Genomic DNA, 20,825 nt, shown 5'->3' on the forward strand with positions numbered 1-20,825 from the left:
AACTGGAGTTAAAGGTAACTGTGAGCCACTTTGTTGGTGCTGGGAACTGAACCCAGGTCTCTGTAGGAATAGCAAGTGGACTTAGCTGCTGAGCCATCTCTGGAGCTCTGTGACTGACTTATCACTGGGGTGCCCTGTGCCTTCTCTGTGTCTGTTGCTCATGATCACAGTGTTAGGTGTCATATGTATTCCACTCTGTGATGGCACACTCAACATGGACCACTGACCAGAATGACAAACTCTTATATCCTAGTCCACCAAGGAGTTGGACAGGTGTATAACATGGCGAGGCCAGACTCCAGTTCCCAACTCCATTCTGCCCTCAGGGCTGACATCACCACTAACCTAGCTGGAAGCTGTCCCCCATTTACCACCTTCCTCCTTCCTCTCTGGCCTGCCTCCCTTTCCCCTTCCCCTGCTTACCTGCCTTCGCCTTTTACTGTGTCCCTCTCCTTCCTCTCTCCCTCCTCCCTTCCTGCTCTCCCCTCACCTCACAGTTGATTTTATCGCTGCCCTCACTGAATCACAGCTTTGACTAGTCAATGTCATACTTGTTTACAGCCTGGCCTACTCTACTCCTCCCACCCTTGAGTCTGTGTCCAACTGCCCTGCACTCTTAGATGTCTGTGAGCATCTCAGCACAGCCTGTTCTCAGCAAACTGCAGACATGCCCAGCTTTGAGAGTGTAGCAGGAGTACCTGCCCGAGTCACTCTGGCTACTCCCATCCTGGTGTACGTCATGCCATGGTTGTCCCTCTCCTGGCTTCTTCTCCTAGCTGATCTTTGCTGCTTCTCTTTCCTCCATGTAGGCTAGTCTCCACGTAGGATGTAAGTCAGTTTTTGTCATTGCTGTATTTAGAATCTTTTCATTTTGTATAGATTAAAACCCAAATTCTCTCTTATCCTGGAACCTCTGCACTGCTCCCCACTCTTACTGTGAACCCTACCACTGTCTTTTCCCTCACCATGTCCTGGCCACACTCTCCGATGTGCCAAGCACACTCTCACCACTCTCACTGCAGGGTCTTTGCACTTGCTGCTCCTCTGAGAACATTCTTCTCTCAAGTTTCCTGCAAGTCTCTGCTCAGACATCACCAAGAGCTTTCTTGGCCTCCTCGACATTCCCCATACCCTTCCTTTTGGCATTCCTGTACTCTCTACCTTGCGTTTTAGCCTGCATATCTGTAAGCAGCTGACACACTAAATACTTATCTGCATATTGCACATTCTCCCTACTAAAACAGAGCCCCACATGCTCACTGCACATCACCCAGTCAGTGCTTACACCTTCTTGTTGCTCTCGGATTACCTGCTTGAACTCAGTGGCTGAGAGCACAGCTAGCATCTGCTCTAATACTAATCTGAGATAGTGCTGCTATGTGGTGTTGAAGCTTACACATAGGCAGAATGACAGAATTTGCTTCTGTTTTATGTGAAGCAAATCAAGACATTGTTAGCTAAGTGCAGCATAGTAACTATGCAAGGGTGCTCATCTCCTTCTGAGACCTTTTGGAAAAATTGCTCTATGTAGCAAATGTACTGATCCATTTGCACAGCTGATCCATTTGCTCAGGAGGCTGACTGAGGCAAGAGTATTGGGAGTTTAAGGCCATCCTTGGCTACACAGTGAATGTGAGGGCAACCTTGGCTACTTGAGACCCCATCTCAGGTGGAGCACTTGATAAGTTACTGTTATTTATCACAAGTCAATACAGTCTCCTGACAGATAGCAGAAGACAGTGCTTCCTGTTGAAGGACATAGCCACAAAGTGATATGAGTGAGTGGAAGCCTCTACTACATGGGCCTTCTCGTGGTCTCGCTGACCTTAAGGACAGGACTGTTCTAGAGTGGTCAGGTGACTATTTATTTATAGATCTTAGAAATGCAAACTTTGTAAGTTCAGAGAAGCTCAGTGGGGAGAGGTGCTTGCTGCTGAGCCTGACAGCCTAGCTGGATGCCTAGAACCATGCAGTGGAATGAGAACCAGATACAAAGCTGTCCTTTTCCCTTGGCCTGTTGGAGCACATATGCCTGCACACACATACAAAATGAAATAAAAAAGAAAAGCCTTTCTGTTTTGTGGCTACGTGGCTGAAATGTGGATAACTTCACAGGGAGTCAAATTCTGAAGATAGATATTCTTTCTAACCATGGAGACAGTTCTGTAGAGGATCAAAAGTGTAGACTTATTACCTGAATCCAAAGGAAGTTTTTAAAGACTGTGACAATCCACAGATAAGTGTAGTCTTCATGCCTCACCAAAGAAACTTCTTTTTACAGTAGACAGAGACTACCACAGAAAACCACAACCAGTCAGAATACAGCTTTGTAGAACCCAGTCCCAGTGAATACATCTACTTAACACTCTGGAACCCAAGGCCCAGCAGATGTTGAAGAAGGGGCAGAAAGATTGTAAGAGCCAGAGGCCCAGGGAGTTTGCTGTGAGACTGTGTCTCCTAGTAATGTCAGAAGATATACACATGAAGTCTCATCACCGTGATAGCCTAAACATGAGCTGAACACAGATGACACCCATAGACATGCCAAAGTGGATGGGGAAAAGCCTACAGGCCTCAGCCCTACACAAAGAACTATAGGCAATAAGGACTGCTGAGAGTGCAGGAGAAACAGTCTTCCCAGAGAAGAACATGGCAATTTGTCATTCAGTACCAAATGCTCAGCCCTGAAAACATGCGTACAAGTAACATACAGACTGCACAGGTTCTATCCAGGAATATGCATGTATCTACATGTATGCTTGGAGTAACAATGAACAAAGAGGCTATGGATTTAAAAGAGAGCAACAAGGGATCAATGGGCAGTCTGGGGAGGAGAAAAGGACAGGGATTGATGTAATTATTATCTGGGGCAGGGGCGCTGTGACAGGTGACAGCAGAAGTGACATGGTCCTTCAACTTTCCTTTCAAATTGCACTCAAGGTGATCCAAAAATGAAAATGACTCGAGGACATAAAAATAGATTTTTAAGATCTGCTCACAGGGCTAGGAAGGAAAAAAGACAAACAGGAAATGATACCATGTTTAGGAAGGGTGATGTCATACTCGCTGCCGCAGGAAGAAGGCAGATCTAATCAACTCCTCTCTTGTTTTGTTTTCCTACTTTTGTTAAGGAAAAAAAATGATTGGGAAGCTAATCCTCAGTCCTTAGATATCATCTGTGATCTAGGAATGTTTGTTAATCGTTGCTGAGAATAAAGCTTTTGAAAATGAGATCAGCTGGCTGCATTCGGGAGGTGGAGGCCTCAGTTTTCTGAAAGAGAAACCACTGTCCCTGCCCTGATGTGGACCTGGTTGGGTTAGTCCTAGGCAGAGAGAGGAAGACAGAAAGATGGCTTCCAGCTTCAGCGGCTATAACAGAAGGTGGTCCTGTAGTGATATGCTTCTGCTAAGGGAATTTCATAAGGACAGGAAGATCGAGTGAGTGCTTTGTGTAAGGGCAACAGAGTGAACAGCGCACCATGACTTGACACTGCTTGTGTGTGAAGGGAGGGCTACTGTTGAGACAGGATCTTCCCTGCGGCTTAGGCTGGGCTGGGACTCACTTTGTAAACCAGGCTGTGCTATGGGTCTCACGTTGAACCTGAGTCTTGGAGTTTTGGCTAGTCTGGCTCTGCCCTCAGTATGGGGCTTGCAGACACAGCAGCTGGAAATCCAATCTTAGATCCTCACATTCGTGTAGCTGTCTCCCCAGTTATACGGTTCTAATACTTACTTTCTTAATAGGCATGTTGGCTGTGCTTTTTCATGATCATGTCCATCCTGAGGTCCTGTTTTAAGTTCCTTGTTTGTAAAATAAGTAAGACACTCAGACAGAAACTTGTAGGAGAATTGGGAGAAAAGTATTCTGGGAGCAGAATTCTGCATGGTGGAAAAAGAGCAAGGAGGTCAGTGTGCCCAGAACAAGTGTTAAGATGTAAAGGCAGTGCTTGTATGATGAGGAGCTGAGGAGGGAGGAGCTCAGCAAGAGCAGGACTGGGCATGCAGCAGGCTCTGCAGGCATGTCAGGAGCCAGTGGACCAGCAGGAAGGCAGAGCAGTCACAGACGGCAAGGCTGGCTGTTAGCCTGCAGACCAGTTGCCTTTGTCAGAGCAGAAGTAAAGTTCAGCAATGATGGGAAGGTCTGAGGAACTTGGGGATTCATACCAGTCTGGGAGTAGCCTTGTGTAATATTTTATGACCAGAGTCTTTCCTGAGACCCACCACATGAGGTCTGGTGTGGAAATTTCCACTTGTACCGTCATGCCAGCTCTCTGGAAGTCTTAGATTTTAGAATATTTTTAATTTGGGGATGCTCACCCAACATCAGAATGTTGGTTCTTAAGAAATGGAAATGATTTAGTGAATGTTCAGACCCGGGAGAGGTAACTGTTGCAGCAGCATCCAGGATGAACTAGCTAGAAAGCAGGAGCAGAGGCAAGAAGGGTGAGCAGAAGCTGTAGGGCCATCTGGCCGTCAGGCCTTGCCTCTGAGAGAGAAGGCTCAGACGATGGGCCTCATTGCTATGAGTGTGACTGTGAGTTTATCTTATGCTCTCCCTTTATAGAGAACATTAAGGGGATTGATGCCAACATATCAATGGCCTTAGTATTTCTGTGCTCTTTGGATTATAGCTCAGAGCTCCAAAACAGTGGTTTTTCCAGCTATGCCATCCTGAATGTGTTGACAAAATGTACTTTTCCTCTTAGCCACCCCTCCAACTGGCAACTAATATCTATTTTTAATACACTGTTGAGATCTAAAGAAGCTAGATAGGTGCCTTCCTGACCAGAGGCTGCCATTGAAATCCCACTGTCTGTTTTATTTCAGTGCAAGCAGCTAACGACTCCATCTGTAGAATCCAGCAGAGAGAACAGGAACGGAAGAAGGTAAAAACGGGCTACTTGAGCAAAGGGGCACAGACTTCTCTGACCTGCTGTTACATTATCAGCAGCTGCTTTTCTAATCCAGCGTCTCTGAACTTATTTTCTACCATGCAGTGACTAAAAGACTGAAAGCCGGGGCTGGAGAGATGGCTCAGCAGTTAAGAGCACTGCTCTTCTAGCAGACTTAGGCTCAGTTCCCCGCACCCACATGGTGGCTCACAGTTACCAGTTACTCCAGTCCCAGGGGATCCAATGTCCTCTTCTGGCTTCCTCAGGACTGCATGCATGTGATGCACAAACATACATACAGACAAAACACTGATACACATTACAAATATACAGAAATTAAACAAAAAAAGATGTAAAGACGGCAACACATTAAGAAGTGTTGAAAGCATAGTGGCAGTGTCATCTTTTTAGATATTTGTGTCTGTGATGGGATGTGCAGTACATCTTTAATCTTTTTAAATGCATGTGTGCATTTGTGTGTGTGTGTGTGTGTGTGTGTGTGTGTGTGTGTATGTGTTTGTGTGTGTGTGTCGGGATGTGCAGTGTGCCTATGGCCATGTGTGCTTCTTGAGGCCAGAGCTAGATATCAGGTGTCCTCCTCAATTCCCTCTACCTCCCTTTTGGAGACAGGGCCTCACTGACACAGGGCTCATGGATTTGGGTAGATTGCTGAACAGTGAGCTGCAGGGATCCACCTGTTTCTGACAACCCCTCCCCTAGCACCATACTTACAGCTGCCTGCTGCACTCCCAGGATCTGAATGTAAATACTTCACCAACTGAGCCATTTCCCAGCCCCCAGCCATGTTTAATAATTCAAATATAGACTTTTTTCAGCATTTTCATATTATTTTCTGAAAGCATTATTTGTCTCACAGAGGAAAAAAAAGAAAGAAAGAAAGAAAGAAACATAAACCTTGCCTATGAGCCTGAAACCATATTCAGTGTGGCATTATGCATGTCCCTTTAGAAAAGGTGGCAAGTGCTCAGTGGACAATTACAGGAGGGTGTGAAGCCTTATCTAGACAATGCTCAGCCTAATTTGAATTATATCATAACTCAAATGTAAGAAAGCAGGGTAAAATGTAAGTTACTGATATAATTTGTTCTCACCTGGAAATTTCTTAGTGTTTCAGTAATTTATTCTTTCCCGTACATTAATAAAAATACATATCATGTTTACTAGTACAGATGTTGAAACTTCTAGTCCCTCTGAAAGCAAACCCCTTTCTCTTGTGTATTCTAATGAACTGAGGGCTGCCACAGGATAGGCAGGTACTGGAATGAATCCTTCCAGAGTTGTGATTTCACATTCTTTATCCAACTCTGGGTTCCCATAGAGAGTTTTGAAGCTCAGTAATTTGATGGTGTAAACCTTACTGAAAGGACCTGGTCCTTAAGTCAGATGGGTAGGCTACCCCAAGGTTCTAGGGCCCAGCTCTGGAAGCTGGGCTTTGCTGAGCACAGAGAACATAGCGAGGCAGAGTTGTGGTTGGGAGACCTTTGTGGGGTGGAACACTAGCACTGAGGAACTGCAGGCAGGGCTGCAGTGGACAGGCCAGCCTGGGCAGCAGGTATGGTTTAATCTTGTGCTTTACTAGCTGCCACCAGGGGTAAAACTTTCTTATTTGTTAAAGGTTGAGGCAGTTTCTAGACCTGGGGAGCTAAAATCAGGAGTCTTAAACCACAAATACTAATAGAAGATAGGGCAGAGTGCACACTGTGGTCAAGTTACAGGAGCCTTGTGTGATCTCAGCAAAGGAACAATTAGGAAGGTGTGGCTGTCCATGCCCATTTGGCAAGCACGGTTCAGGTGCTGGTGTGTGGAAGGCTGTGGGAGGGTGAGGAGAATGGCAGAAGCAAAGACAAAGGAGGAGGAGGCAGTGAGTGCTGGCTTGGCTGTCCAGTGTTAGCTCTGGGGGAGTGCGGAGGACCCTGAGGCCCGGGCTGCACACTTTGTTACTGAGTACAAGAGCACTTCTGTTTGTGAGACCAGAGTATCTGGGAGAATGCTGGCTGCACACTTTTGTTTCTTCTTTTGAGACATAATCTGATAGTGCTTAAACTAATCTCGAACTTGCTCTCTAGTGAAGGCTAGCCATGAACTCCTGGCCTTCCTGCTTCTTGATCCCAAGTTCTGTGATAGAGACTTTGGCGCTGTGCCTGGCTTTGCATAGGAGTGTTGGAATATACTGAACTGCTCTTTCACCAAGGACTAGCACAGCCAGTGGACCTTGCATTTATAAGGGATACTCTGAATTTTCCCCTCCAGACAGTTTAATAAAATTACAGTCTTGAAGTTATAAAAGATGTGCTTTTTCACAGAGCAGCAGTAAATGAAGGTTCCTGACATGCTTGCTGGGATAAACCTTTAGTCTAAGTCCCAGTTCTTTCAGTGTTACACTTACCTAATTATCAGAGCATTGGAAGTGCATGGCTACAGGGTCTTAAGACTGACTTTTCTGCCATCTTACCTCCTCCTCAAAGTTTAACAAGGCCACGGTTTTAGTATGTACACACACCATACACATAACACATACACACCATATATACACATACAAATAAAACATATATACACATAACACATACATACACACACCATACACATAACACATACACACCATATATACACATACAAATAAAACATATATACACATAACACATACATACACACACCATACACATAACACATACACACCATATATACACATACAAATAACACATACATACACATAACACATACATACATACACACACACCATATATACACATACAAATAACACATACACACACATACACATGCACACACATACACATTTGTCATAAAGGTCAAGTAGTTCCTTGTACAGCAAGTATGTACAGATGAAAAATGACCCCAGTTTGCACTTTCCTGCCTAATATTAGTTGTTGCCTTGGGTTATTCTGTTGGCCACATTTTGTATATTTGGAAGGCTCTCCAAACAAAGAAAGATGGAAGTAGTAACAGAATAAAATAGGCTGTTATCATTAATCAGTAATTCTTTTATGTTAAGACAATTTGTGAAATTCTGTGGGAAGTAAATTGATAAGCATCATTTGTTCAAATCACATTTCCCACAATTGATATCTAAAAGAATATTCAAACCAACAATATAAGCCCACTCTGCAGTTGTTCAACATGTCTTAAGAACTACCCTAATACAGAGTTGTGTTCTTGGTGCTAAGAGAATAGTGAACTGAAAATGCACTTGGCTTGTGAAGTCCACTTACTCTAAAAACAGGTCATGGAGAGATGAGGTGGCCAGAGACAGTGGTCAGAATACAAACGGTGGCTCCATGTGCACATATCTACTTTGGCCACCTGGTCCAGCCACCCCAATGACAAGGAATTGACTGTGAGGGCTTCTGCTTCATCTTGACCACAGACACTTACTGACTCTAGCTAGCTTCCTTTACAATGTTATCATGAGAGCAGTGACATCACATGGAGCCTTGTTGATAGAGTTTGAATATAACCATCCTTCTTGATAGAACTAGGAAGTGCAGAGGATATAAGTACATATTGCTATGTGTAAAATAATTTTAATAGTTTTTACACTGATACTTTTTTCTAAAGTCATTTTCCTTATGCCTCTGTAAAGCTCATGTAAAGCTAACATCATGTGTGTTATTAACATGTTCTGAATCTTCCTGATGCAGGATCTCACCAATACCCCTTAGGCTGGCCTTGGCCTCTGGATGCTAGGATAACAGGCATTACCCCTCATATTGGCTTTCCATAGGCCTTCCCAACCTCATTTGGCCTATTTAGAACTTTCCCTGAGTAGAGATCCTCAGCCTTGGTGCTGCTGGCACTGTAGACCAGATGTGTAATGGGTTCTCCTTAGGCTGTCCTTGGCAATGACTTCTGTCTGCTAGATGCCAGAAACATCTCTCCCTTTCTCTGTTCCCGTGTCAAACATCTCTTCAAGATGAAGAGAATTACCGGCTTAGACTAATACATGCAAAAATGTTTCTCCTGCGTGTAGAGGCTTCATTCATAGACTTGGTTCTAGATGTAGATTAGTGTCAGGGTCATTTTCTACCTAAATGTCTCTAATGTGGTACTAGAGAAAGCCAATCTATTGTTAATCTTACTTTTACTGTTGTAACTTAATTTGCTCATTTGACCAAGTAGATAGAAATGTCATTATCATTATAGCTACTGCCTTTGGCTGCACAATTGTAGCCACTTAACCAGTTTTCAGAGCCCTGAAACTCAGTACTTATTGACACTAATTCATTCTCTATCTCCATGACTGGCACCCAGCATTCTACTTTCTGTCTGTATAAATTAGACTCTTTTAGATGTGTCATGTAAGTGTACTTAATGGGCCTTGAACTCACTGTATAGTTGAGAATGTGCAGCAGAGGGTAGACCCTTCTGCCTCTACCTCCTGAGTGATAGAATCAATCACAGGTCTGAATCTCTGGTCTTGATTTTTTTTTTTTTTTTCATTTTTTGTTGCTTTGGTTTGTGCTGGTGCTGAAGATTAAAGCCAGGCAAGCACTCTACCAACTGAGCTATTCCCTGGCCCCAAGATGGCTTATCTCTTCAAAATTTGGTTTTCAAGGCTTGTTCACAGGGTAGTATACTACAGAATTTTTGTCCTTTTAAAGGCTGAATAGGTACACAATCATGTATGTATAGCACAGACACACACACATTCATGCACTGCATTTGTGCATATATATGTACACAATCACAATACAACACTTTATGAATCTGTATAGCTGTCTGGACACGTGGATCACTTTACCTACGGCTGTCCCAAATAATACTGCCATTGAGGGTTTACAAATGCTTATTTATGCCCTCTCCTTTTATTCTTTTGGGCAAATATCCCAAAGTAGAATTGCTAAATTAGATGGTAATTCTAGATCTGTTTTTTGAGAAACCACCACATATGTATGATTACCAGAAACCTTAAGTTTTTTTTATCTTTAAGCATAACACTTTATGACTTTCATTGCCTTTGGGTGGTCTTTAAAAACATATATTCTATGTCCTTGTCTTTTTTGAAGTATTATATATTTCAGGGTAATTTTCTATAGATGGCATTTCTTCCCATCCCATTGATGAGCCCTTTCTCCTTCTGGTGCTATCTTAGACACCAGGTAGCATGCTAGAATGTGTGTGATTTTGGACGCTTATGTCCAGGATCTTCTGAAAACGGCAATATTTGTAGACAGACTGTGCTGCTTCTTTTTTTCTTCTAGTTTACAAGTCATAATCCCAGTTAAGCTTCAGTTGCTGACCTTCTGGGTAGCTGTTTTACTTACATGCGTACACACTTACAGTGTTGTCGGTACATGAGCTAAAACGAACTTAAAGCTGATGATTAAGCAAGCAGAAATAGAGATTTCGGGACTTGCCAGGAAAGCCATAGATCCGGTTGGGAGTTGTCAGCTTTTCAACTTAATGGTCACCTGGGCTTTGAGTTCAAGGAGTGACTTGCCTGATAGCAAAATGCTACTTGGATAAGTACATAATACATACATACATACATACATACATACATACATACATACACCTTTAGTATACAGTATTCTGCAACTCCAAAATAGAAATAGTTAGGGCTGGAGAGGTGGGTTATCACTTAAGAGAACTGCTTTTGGACTAATGAGAAGGCTCTGTGGTTAAGAGCCCCTACTGCTCTTCCACAGGACTGGAGTTTGAGTCCCACCACTCAGTTCAGGTAGCTCACACCTCCCAGGCATCCCATTCCCTTTCTGTCTCCAAGGGAACCCACACACACATGACATACACTTGCATGGACACACATGTGCATATAAATAAGAATAAAAAAATAAATAAATTTGAACGAGGACACAGTGCTGTGGCAGAGGAACAGTATCCACTTCCTGTCCCTGACACGGTGCCGCTCTCCTCCTGTGACTCCAGCTCCAGGGACCTGATGCCACTGGCCTCCACGGGCACTGACTTCACATGCACACTTTGAAACTGACTTTACTAAGAAGCTTTTCTAAGAGCCACATGGCTTCCAGTGGATATGTCAGGTGGAATGAATTGAACTGTGACTTTACTTAAGATACCTGGGTTGTTTGCATTATTATAAAACCCTATTGCTAAAAACTGTGTTATTAAAATGAAGAAACAAACACTTAACTGGCAGGGGGAAAACAGTGGTATGGTATGCTTTTAGAAGCTTACTGTGACTTGTCTAATAATATTTACCTTTTATTAAGTACCTCAGGCACTGAGTAGAAGCTTGACAGGCATTGCCTCCAGTCTTCATAAACTTTATTTATGAACATGATTTTCTTCAGTTCTTTGGGCTAAAGAAACATTTAACTTGCTCAGTGTCATGCAGCTAGTGATGGGTGATCGTAAATTTGAAATGAGGCTCCTGTTCCTCCTCCCAGGTCTCTGTTTCTCCCCATTGAGTTACACTGACTTGGGTGTTGTCTGGTAGAGAGGGCAGCCTACACAGATGCCTTATGGAACAAATCAAAAGGCCAGCTAAGCCAGTTACAGAGAAAGGAGGAAAGCGACATCTGAGCATGCGTGCTAATACTCCCCTTATTAACTTAAAGGGAAGACGAGGGCTGACATATGGCACACAGTGAGTAAACAAATGAGTTGAACAGGGTGCCCTTTTCATGAAGTGTGCTTATATCTTCTCTTCTTGCTATGTGGCTTCCCCTTCACACTGTCATTTTTGTGGCTTTGTTTTGGTTTGGGTTTTTGTTTTGTTTTGCTTTCAAAAATTTTTAGAAGTAATTTATTAAACTCTCTGTGTTTTGTTCAGTTTCTGGAAATTTCCAACCTATACGACTAACAACTTAAAACAATAATGTGTTGTTAAAATGGTCTCTTGAACAGTTTCTCAGATTCATCGGATGCTGGAACCCTGTGCAGCCTCTCTTGTCACCCCTCCGCTACCTGCTCACATCCCCATGCGCTGTGCAGCATGTATTTAGGGAACATTGAACTAAAACCACATCTTTAGACTCATTTTAATTCTCTCTTGAAAACTATTGGTTCTTGAAAATGTTGGAACACTTGGCAGAAAACGTATAGCCAGAGCTTTTTTTTCCCTCTTGCTAAAGAAATGTTTAGCAGCCTGTGTAAAACTGTCTTTCCAAAGACCTGCTATTCAGCCATGGTCGGAAAGGCAGGGGTCTCCATACTAAACAGACCTGAGTTTGACACTGGACCCCATCTATTAGGTGAGAGGCAGCAGAGAAGCAAAGGTGTGTGCTTGGGCCTTTATCTACCTATAAAATGAGATAGTAAAATGTTACAAGACAGACTTTTAGAAGTGGGTAAGCTATGCCAAACATCTCCTCCTGGGGTACATTTCATAGGCACCGACAATGTATTGGCCTTTGCAGAGCCCCAGACATATAGACTGGCAGAAACAGTTTTACCTTTGCCAAGTGCTGGTGTTGGCATTCAAGTTCACAGTCTATTCACTGACCTTTTTAAAACCATTTTTAAGTTAAAGTATAATTACACCAATTCCCCTTTTCTTTTCCCTCCTCCAACCCCTCCTATGTACTCCTCACTCCCTCTCAAATCTGCGACTTCTTTTTCTGCTCTGTGTATGTAAATAAATAAATACAACCTGCTAGATCCACTTAGTGTTGCTGATTCCAGGGCTGACTGTGGGTGTTGAACCAGTTTGGGGCTCATCTCTAGGGAAGACTAGCTTTCCTATTCTTATCGGTCACTAGTCACCTGTAGTTCTTTATCTAGGGTGGGGCCCATGACATTTTCCCTTCCATGTTGGCATGTTGATTGGTATTCTTGTTCAGGTCTTGTTTAGGTAGCCATGTTGTTGAGATTTCATGGAGACACAAGTCATCTGGCTCTTGCCATCTTTCCACCTCCTCTTTGAGATGTTCTGCATTGTAGATGTAGAGCTTGTGCTGTGGATGGATTAGTGGGGGTTGGGCACCCCATGGTCAGTTGTTCTTTTCATTTTGACCAGGTGTGCTCTGTAATAGTTTCCACTCGCTGCAAAGAGAGCTGCTTTGATCAGGAGTGGGAACTATACTTCTCTGTGGGTATAAGGATAAGTTAGGCAGCGATTAGTTATTGCCAAGACGCTCTTTAGGAATGGCTTGCCGTAGTGATCATCCTTGTGGTTGGTAGGCATCGAGTGCTTTCCTCCTCCAACAGCTTGCGTAGTACCACTGGTCCACCTCAGGAAGGAGGCTTTCAGGTCAGGTCCATCTCAAATCTTCCAAGTCCCGCATCTGAAGTATGTGGTGTCTTCAGCAACTCAGACTTACTTCGACCTCTGGGAAGGAACTCCAGGCAACAACAGTAGTAGTATTTTCAGAGTCTCTTAGTCTCTCTGGAGTTGGTATGCAGGAATTTAGAAGGGCATCACATGTTCCATCCATTTGTCAAAGGTTCTAGCAGCTTGTTTTATAGAACTTAGTCTGAATCCAAATCCTGTTTTTCTTTCTACAATATTATATATATATATATATATATATATATATATATATATATATATATATATATTGTACTCAGAAGGAAGCAAACCTTTGCTGGTGTAGAAATGTTAAAAACCATCTTGAAAATAAGTTAGATATTTGCCATAAGATGGCGATATCACTTTATAAACTAGACGGAACCACAAAATGTCTTGAATTCCCCAGTGACTGGTAACCTGTGATTCTTTCTAATATATCAAAAAAAAAAAAAAAAATACTTCAGAAAATGTAGGAGTAATTTTACCTTCATACAGTGACTCCAGTATAGATTTTCAGATTTGATTAAAACCATGTGTAGTTAATCAGAGCTTTGAGAGAAACAAAAGCGTGAAGATTACTTGAGTATTTGTCATGTCATATCATGACACTAGACACCCTAGAGACAGCTGGTGGTCAGGCACTTGCACAGTGAGCTCTAGGCTCCTTGCTCAGTCCCTGTACCAGTTCAGATCACTAGCACCGGAAAGACACCGAGCGTCTTATAAATTGTAGAAACCTTGAGTATCTATGTTCACTTACAGTAAGAAAAGTTTGAAAGGTTTCTAACATCATATATTTACAGTTTATGAGCCAAGGTCACTCTGTATCCCAGGCTGCTCTTGAACTCACAGCAATTCTCCAGCCTCAGCCTCACAAATGTTGAGGTTACAGGCTTCACATACAGTGTTCTCAGTGGATATTGAAATGGTCGTGTAGTTTACACTGTGACTATCTGCTGGTTGTTGCAGTAGCAGCTAGTGGATAAAGTTCTCTTGTGTCATTCTGTATGTCACACATGCTGTGTACTGTATGTCAAAATGTACTGTGGCTTTCACGTTTTTTTCCCCTCAGGTGATTAATGACCACTTGACAGCTAGTGAGAAGCATCGTCTGCTCCAGTGGGAGGAGTTCCTGAAAGGACAGCCACAGCGCAGAGCTGAGGTGGATGACGAGCACAGAAGAGCCATGGAGAGGCTCAGAGAGCAATATGCAGCGATGGAGAAGGACCTAGCCAAGTTCTCCACCTTTTAAGAATTTGATCTAAAAGAGACAGATGAGTGAGAAAGCACTTTCTCATCACCCCCCACCCCAATCCTCCCAGCAACCATGTAGCCTCTCCTTCAATCTTAGCAATACACTCAGGGGCACTCTGAGGTCTGAAGAGAGACACTGCTGGAGCCAGATACATGTCCAGTGGAAGGCAGGTGCTTATGTACCTACCTGTGACCATCTGAAGAGGAGGGAACGTGGGACACATTATTGCTAAACAGATTTGCTCTTTTCAGTGATTAGCTTAGAGGGCTTCAAGTGTAGATTTCTTCAAGGATCCACTTCATTCCACCAAGGGCAAATGGTTTGTTTGACATTATGGATTAAACGGCAGGTATGACAGCTGCCCATCACAGCATCTGAACAGCTTGCCTGGAGACACCAGGTTTTACAGTGCAACACAGTGCCATGTGTTTCACTGGGTGACAAGACATACATGATTGGTAGCCTTGTAGCACTTCATATTTCCATTTTCTAAGTTATGCTTAAAAAACCCAAAATGTATTTTGACCTTTTCCTCTCCAAGGACCATCATCTAGCCCATAATACTTCCCTTGCTTTCCTGTCCATTTCACACTGGGCAAGCACTCTAAGGAATAGTGTCTGTGCATGTTTCAGCTGCTCAGTGAGTAGTCAGCAGAATCTGCCACGAAGTCCCTCGCAGGCCATGTAAATTGGGCCCTGGGTGGGCTAAAAATGCTTATCCACACAGTGGATGATGTGTCAGAGGTAAATCCTCTTCGAATTAGCATCTGTTCTCCAGCAGGTGTGTCTGAATGGAACACCGCTGCCCACCACTGTGATCTTTCCGTGCCTGCACTCAGTCTGAGGAAGGACCGCATCAAATGTCATTTGCTGTAAACTAAACAGAAGTTCATGCAATCATTTGAGGAGATGCATAGCCAGTGGATTTGAGGTGTGCATGGGTCTTTCTAGTATTTTCTGTTCTTCAGTAAAGAAAGGCAAGGCAGAAAATCGCTAACTGTCGTGTTATCTCAGTATTCTCACTGCAGAAATCGACAATGTGTGCCTGTGTAAATGTATGGCCAACTGTGAAAGCCTCGTTCTTGGCTCATGTTGGAATGGGATTAAAGCTAATAGAAGAGATGAAATAAGTATTTGAGATTTCTTTCAGTAACACTGAACTTCTGCCAACTTTTTCTGTCTGCTACTGTAGGCCTGACAGGTTCATCAATCATCCTGTGGTCCCTGGACTGAAAGAGCGCTTGCTGACACAGAAGCATGCTGGAATTTTCTTAATTCTCTTTCAGCGGATGGAAAAGAACACTTCCAAAAATATCCCACACGTGAAAAGGGAAGGGAGGGAGCCGAAGTGAAAATCCTCTTTGTATCACAGGCACTTTGTGGAATGCCGTTTGTGACCACTGCACCATTAATAGCTGCTGTCACCGAATTAGAATTCCGTGTGCCAGTGGGTGTGCCTGCTGTGGTCACCAGCACACCACACAGCAAAGGCTTCGGGCGGTTTGTGTGCATTGCACACAAATAATAGACACAGCATATACCTTTCTAAGGGCTGTTGACCAGGACAGAGTCTCCAAGCTTTGCATGTTAATGTTCTCAGGTTTGTGTAGCACTGTTAGATTTCCACAGGGGTCAGTTGGTGTGCCTTTCTGTCGTGTTCAGCAGCAAACGCTTCTCGTTTCCCTCCTTTCCAAATCATTTCTGTTACATATTTTTACATAAAAAAATTCAATTACATAATTTACATTTTTGCTATGTTGAACAGAGATACTGTGGGTTATATGTGGCTCACAGGATTATAATGATCAGATGAAGTGGTATTTTAAATTTTTAAACCACTAGGAAATGTTGAATGAATGTATTTTCTGATTGAATGTATTTAATTGATCTTTTTTTGACAGGTGAGGTTTTTTTCTTCATTTCCTAACATATACACATTTTAAATTGTTTTTATTTATTGAACCCTCCTGTAGTTGAAGTCTAGTCAGATAATAGGTACATATAAGATTGGATTGTCCAGATTTATTGGGGTTTGATATAGTCAGTTTTCCCACCTGTTTCATGATGCTTGGAAAATGTACATTTGTGGCTGGGTGCCTGTGAGGGCGAGGCTGTTCTGTGCACTTCTGGCTGGGTGCCTGTGAGGGCGAGGCTGTTCTGTGCACTTCTGGGTGGGTGTCCATGAGGGCAGAGCTGTGCAAGATTTCTGTTCCTTCTACAGGATCTTTCAGATCTGCAATGTATTAGAATTTCCTTTTCTACTGGGCTTACTATATTATCCCAAAATTAATAATTTCTGTTTTATGTGTTTTGGGCTTTGTGATAGGTACATTCTGCCCCAACTTGATTGTTTCATAACTGAGGAGTTTTTTCCTGGTTTTTCTTTGCTAGAAAGTATAATCCATTTATACCTCTTAAAGCTACTAATATTGGGATTTGCTTATATTATTTTGAGCTGTTTGCCACTTTTTTATTAGGGGAGAACAAACTCACACATGGAGATCAGAGGATAATTTGTGGGGGTCAGTTCTCTCTTCTGCCATATAGACTCTGGGAACCAAACTCAGATTACATTATTTTAATTTTGTGTGCTTCGTCCCCACTTTCCTGCCTTTTCACATGTACTTCTATTCATGTGCTTTTCCATGTACTTCTTTTGCACTACTTTCAAAGGTGAACACTCAGTCTTTACTCCTCATGCTCACTAGGAAATAGAACATGCATTCGTAGACAGAACCTGAGTTTCCTGGTCTTCCCCTGTTAGCCTTGAGAGCTTTTGAACAATGTCTGATTTCCTCCCTCAACTTACAGATTTAGGATTTTAGCTCCATCTTGTTTGACTCCTGGAGAAGTTTTGAGCACTGTTTACTCAGACATACCCACAGCTTGTATCTTATTTCCATGGAAACTGCTGGGGTGCAATTGCAGGGTGATGGCTGGTTTCTTTCTCCTTGTCTTTCTTGTTGCTTCTGAAGTGACAGCTGACTGGTGTGATAAGCATGCCTTTTTCCTCCCCGGGGTCACTTTCAAGATTCTCCCCTTCAGTGATAGTCAGATGTCCCTCTTTCCCTACACTAACAATTCCTCCCTCGTAACACTACAAACCCTGGACCATTTCAGGGTCACTCTCCCCTCGGGCCAGTCTTCTACTCTCTGTGTTGGGTGAGAGTCTCTATCCTGAACCCATGTACTGTGATGACAAGACCGCATAGGACTCTCTTTTATGTCTGGATGTGGAGTGAAGGAGCCCACATGTCTGGGTGTTTCCTGACCTCTCTTCTGACCCTTTTGAGTTCTCAGTCCTGCCAGTCCTCCAGCTCAGTCCGTGTCATGGACAAACTCATGTCCTCCCTGAAATTCAGCAGCTGGAGCCATAATCCCAGTGTGACTGTATCCAGAGGGGTGTGAGTCTAGGTACATATAGCAGGACTCCATCGTTACCGTTGGGATGTATCTGGGAACCTTGCTGGCCACCATCTTCCTGGGCATCATCCACATTGTTATCAGTACCCAGGGAACTGGCCCCTTCTATACACTCTGCTTCAGCATGGGCATGGCCATCCTCAGACTGCTCTTAAGGCCTTTGGCCTGCTGCCTTTGTTTCCTGTACCGCCGCTGAGGCATGCTCCCATTTGGACAAGACACCATTAGACCTTCTCAAGAGCAGAGTGCTTATCAGGTGACTGATGTGCTATAAAAATGCCTTCAGAGCCTTGGCAGGCCAGAGGACTAGGGGGTAAAGCCACCCCCTGTACCTGGCTCCTGGACCTGCATGATCTCTCTGTCACCTAGCAGGATATTCTCACATACATTTCTTGGACCTAAAGTAAAATATGTTTCATCCGAGGAGTTACCCAAATCAATACTCTAGTTAAGGTTGGGAGTCCTCCAGGCCCTCCAAGCTGTAAGAATATCTGTTTCAGTTAGATTTCTCTTGCTGTGATAAAACATTGGCCAAAGGCAACTTGGGGAGAAGAGGGCTTATTTCAGCCTACACCTCTCAGGTTGCAGTCCATCACTGAGGGAAGTCAGGGCAGGAAATATAACAGCATGGGCCTGGAGGCAAGAGCTGATGTAGAGACCATGAAGAATGGTGTTTATTGGCTTGCTCTTCATGACTACCTCAGCCTGCTTTCTTACATTATCCATGACCACTTGCCCAGAGCGGGTACTACCCACAGTGAGCTAGTTCTTCCCACATCAACTCTGCAGTCAAGAAAACACCCTACAGACTTACCTTTAGGCTGGTGTGGTATGGACACTTTCTCAATTGAAGTTTCCCTTTTCAGAATGATTAGCTGTGTCAACTTGACAGAAAGCCAGCCAAAACAATATCCCAGCCCTAATCATCTGAGGCCTTCCTCTTTGCAAGGCACCCTCTTGGTCTACAGACTAAAACCTTGCTCTCTTTCTTCCCACCTTATGACTGAACCATGCAGGTCCCAACAGAGCTTTGCTGACTGTGCAGGGGAGGATCAGTAATGACATTACTCCCTCACGCCTGGGTATATTCCAGGCTGTAAGTTCTGACCTGTTCGATAAAGGAGCAAGAACTGGTGCCTCTCATTGCCTGATTGATAGGTGCCTGAGGACCCCAGGAATAGAGGCTCCAAGGCCCACTGTACCTGCAGCTGCCTTTCATGGCCATGGCATGAAAGTTAGATTATTTTGTAGCAAAAGGGAAAGAAAAAGGCCAAAGTCTGTATAAGACGAGGAAGAGACAAGCACCAGAGCATGTGTTCTTGTTTTTGCTTTTTCTAACCCATAAGCACAGGGGGAAAGGTCACATGAGGGTATTATAAGAAGAGAGCCTGGCTGTCTGAGAGCTAGGAGGAAGGACCTCATCAGATGCATTTAAGCAACTCAATCTTGGACATCTTGCTGCGCCAGCTATTCAAAGCACAGTTTCATTTGATTGAGCCACCCCAACTGGAGCCAACTGGTACTATCTCTGCCTTTTACTCTTCTCACTCAGAGAGATGGCTTCTTTTTTTTTTTTTTTAATTTTCTTTCTTTTTTTTTATATTTTATTTACATTTAAGATGCCATCCCCTTTCCACATTTCCCCTCCCTAGAACACCCCTGTCCCATGCCCCCCCCTTTCCTTTTTACTTTTATACGATTTTTTAAAAATGTTAATCAAAGGATTTATAAGTTTGGTAATGCTCAATCAGAAGCGTAACCCAATACCCAACCTAGATATAAAAACTATCTTTGACTGGTGGAGACATGTGAACATCTGCCTCCATGCCCCCTCTCTCTTTCTCTCTCTCATCACCTAGCTTCTCCTCTTCTTCATCTTCTCTCCTTGCTCCAGAGAGATGGCTTCTTGAAACCCAGACCCTTCTAGCCAGAATGGATGGGGACACATTTAGGGTGACTCCAATACCAGAGTTGAGTTACCCTGTAGAATCTGCTGTCTCCCAACTTGGTTTCAGTTGTTTTCATTAATTTCCCATGAATTTGGCTATGAATAAAGAATACAGCTTAAGTCATTTCTTGTAGCATTTTTGGGGTGTGTTCTGTAACCAGAGAGATTGCTGTGTATAGAAATTGCTAAGGAAGTGTGTGGCAATTTTACCGCATGAAAATTTCCTACAAAAAGAATATGTTCGTTTCTTTTGATATTCATGCCAAACATTTTCTATTATTTTGCTTCTTATTCATGAGCTGATTTGATTGTATCTATTTCTACTGTATTTTCTTTTACTATTCATAAGCTAACGAAAGTCAAAATGAGCACAATAGTCTTATTCTAAGTCTCCATAATGAGTCTCTGATACGGCTCAGCAGCAGGGCGCCAAGGCTGTTGGCCTATGTTCAGTCCCCAGGAACCATATGGTTGAGGGAGAGGACCGACTCCTATAACTCTGACCTGCACACACACACACACACACACACACACACACACACACACAAATACATGCACGTGAACATAAAATAAGTAATGTGATTTTTAAAACCTGCATAACTTGCCTGAATACTTAGTCCTAGATGCCTTCGATTTTTAGGGCTTTATTGTGATTGTTGAAAATATCCCAGGCTATTATCACAGACATAAAAGTAAAGGGCTTAAATCCATGTCTAAGTATGCCAGAGAAATACTTTAAACATTAGTGGATCCAGAATGTAACGAACCTTTTGTTTGGCTGGTGGGTTGGGTTGGTTTGGTGGTTTTGTTTTGTTTTAAGACAGGGTCTCATGTAGTCCAGGCTAGCCTGGAACTCAGTGTAACTGAGGATAGCCTTAAACTTCTGATTTCTTTTGTTTTCTCCTCCCATGTGCCAGTGCTGCAGGTATATGTCACCATACTCCATCTACGTGGCACTGGGCAGACCAGGGCTTCATCCATGCTAGGCAAGCACTGTATTAACTAAATCCCAATTTCAGTCCCTGAAACTATCATTCCTAATATTCATTTTTTCTAGTT

At 43.2% G+C, this 20,825-nt stretch overlaps 1 protein-coding gene across 1 annotated transcript in view; it reads left to right on the forward strand.

The window, feature by feature from the left end:
- Nucleotides 1-15,525, forward strand: part of Bloc1s5 (biogenesis of lysosomal organelles complex 1 subunit 5) — a 37,732-nt gene extending 22,207 nt beyond the window's left edge. Inside the window, exons 4-5 of the mRNA XM_034511129.2 lie at nucleotides 4,828-4,886; nucleotides 14,213-15,525. Of these exons, the coding sequence (XP_034367020.1) occupies nucleotides 4,828-4,886; nucleotides 14,213-14,392 (239 nt within the window). The 3' untranslated portion in view covers nucleotides 14,393-15,525. The remainder of the gene's footprint in view (nucleotides 1-4,827; nucleotides 4,887-14,212) is intronic.
- The last annotated feature ends 5,300 nt before the right edge of the window (nucleotides 15,526-20,825 follow it).

This window comes from Arvicanthis niloticus, chromosome 8 (assembly GCF_011762505.2).
Source record: "Arvicanthis niloticus isolate mArvNil1 chromosome 8, mArvNil1.pat.X, whole genome shotgun sequence".
NCBI classification, from domain to species: Eukaryota; Metazoa; Chordata; class Mammalia; order Rodentia; family Muridae; genus Arvicanthis; species Arvicanthis niloticus.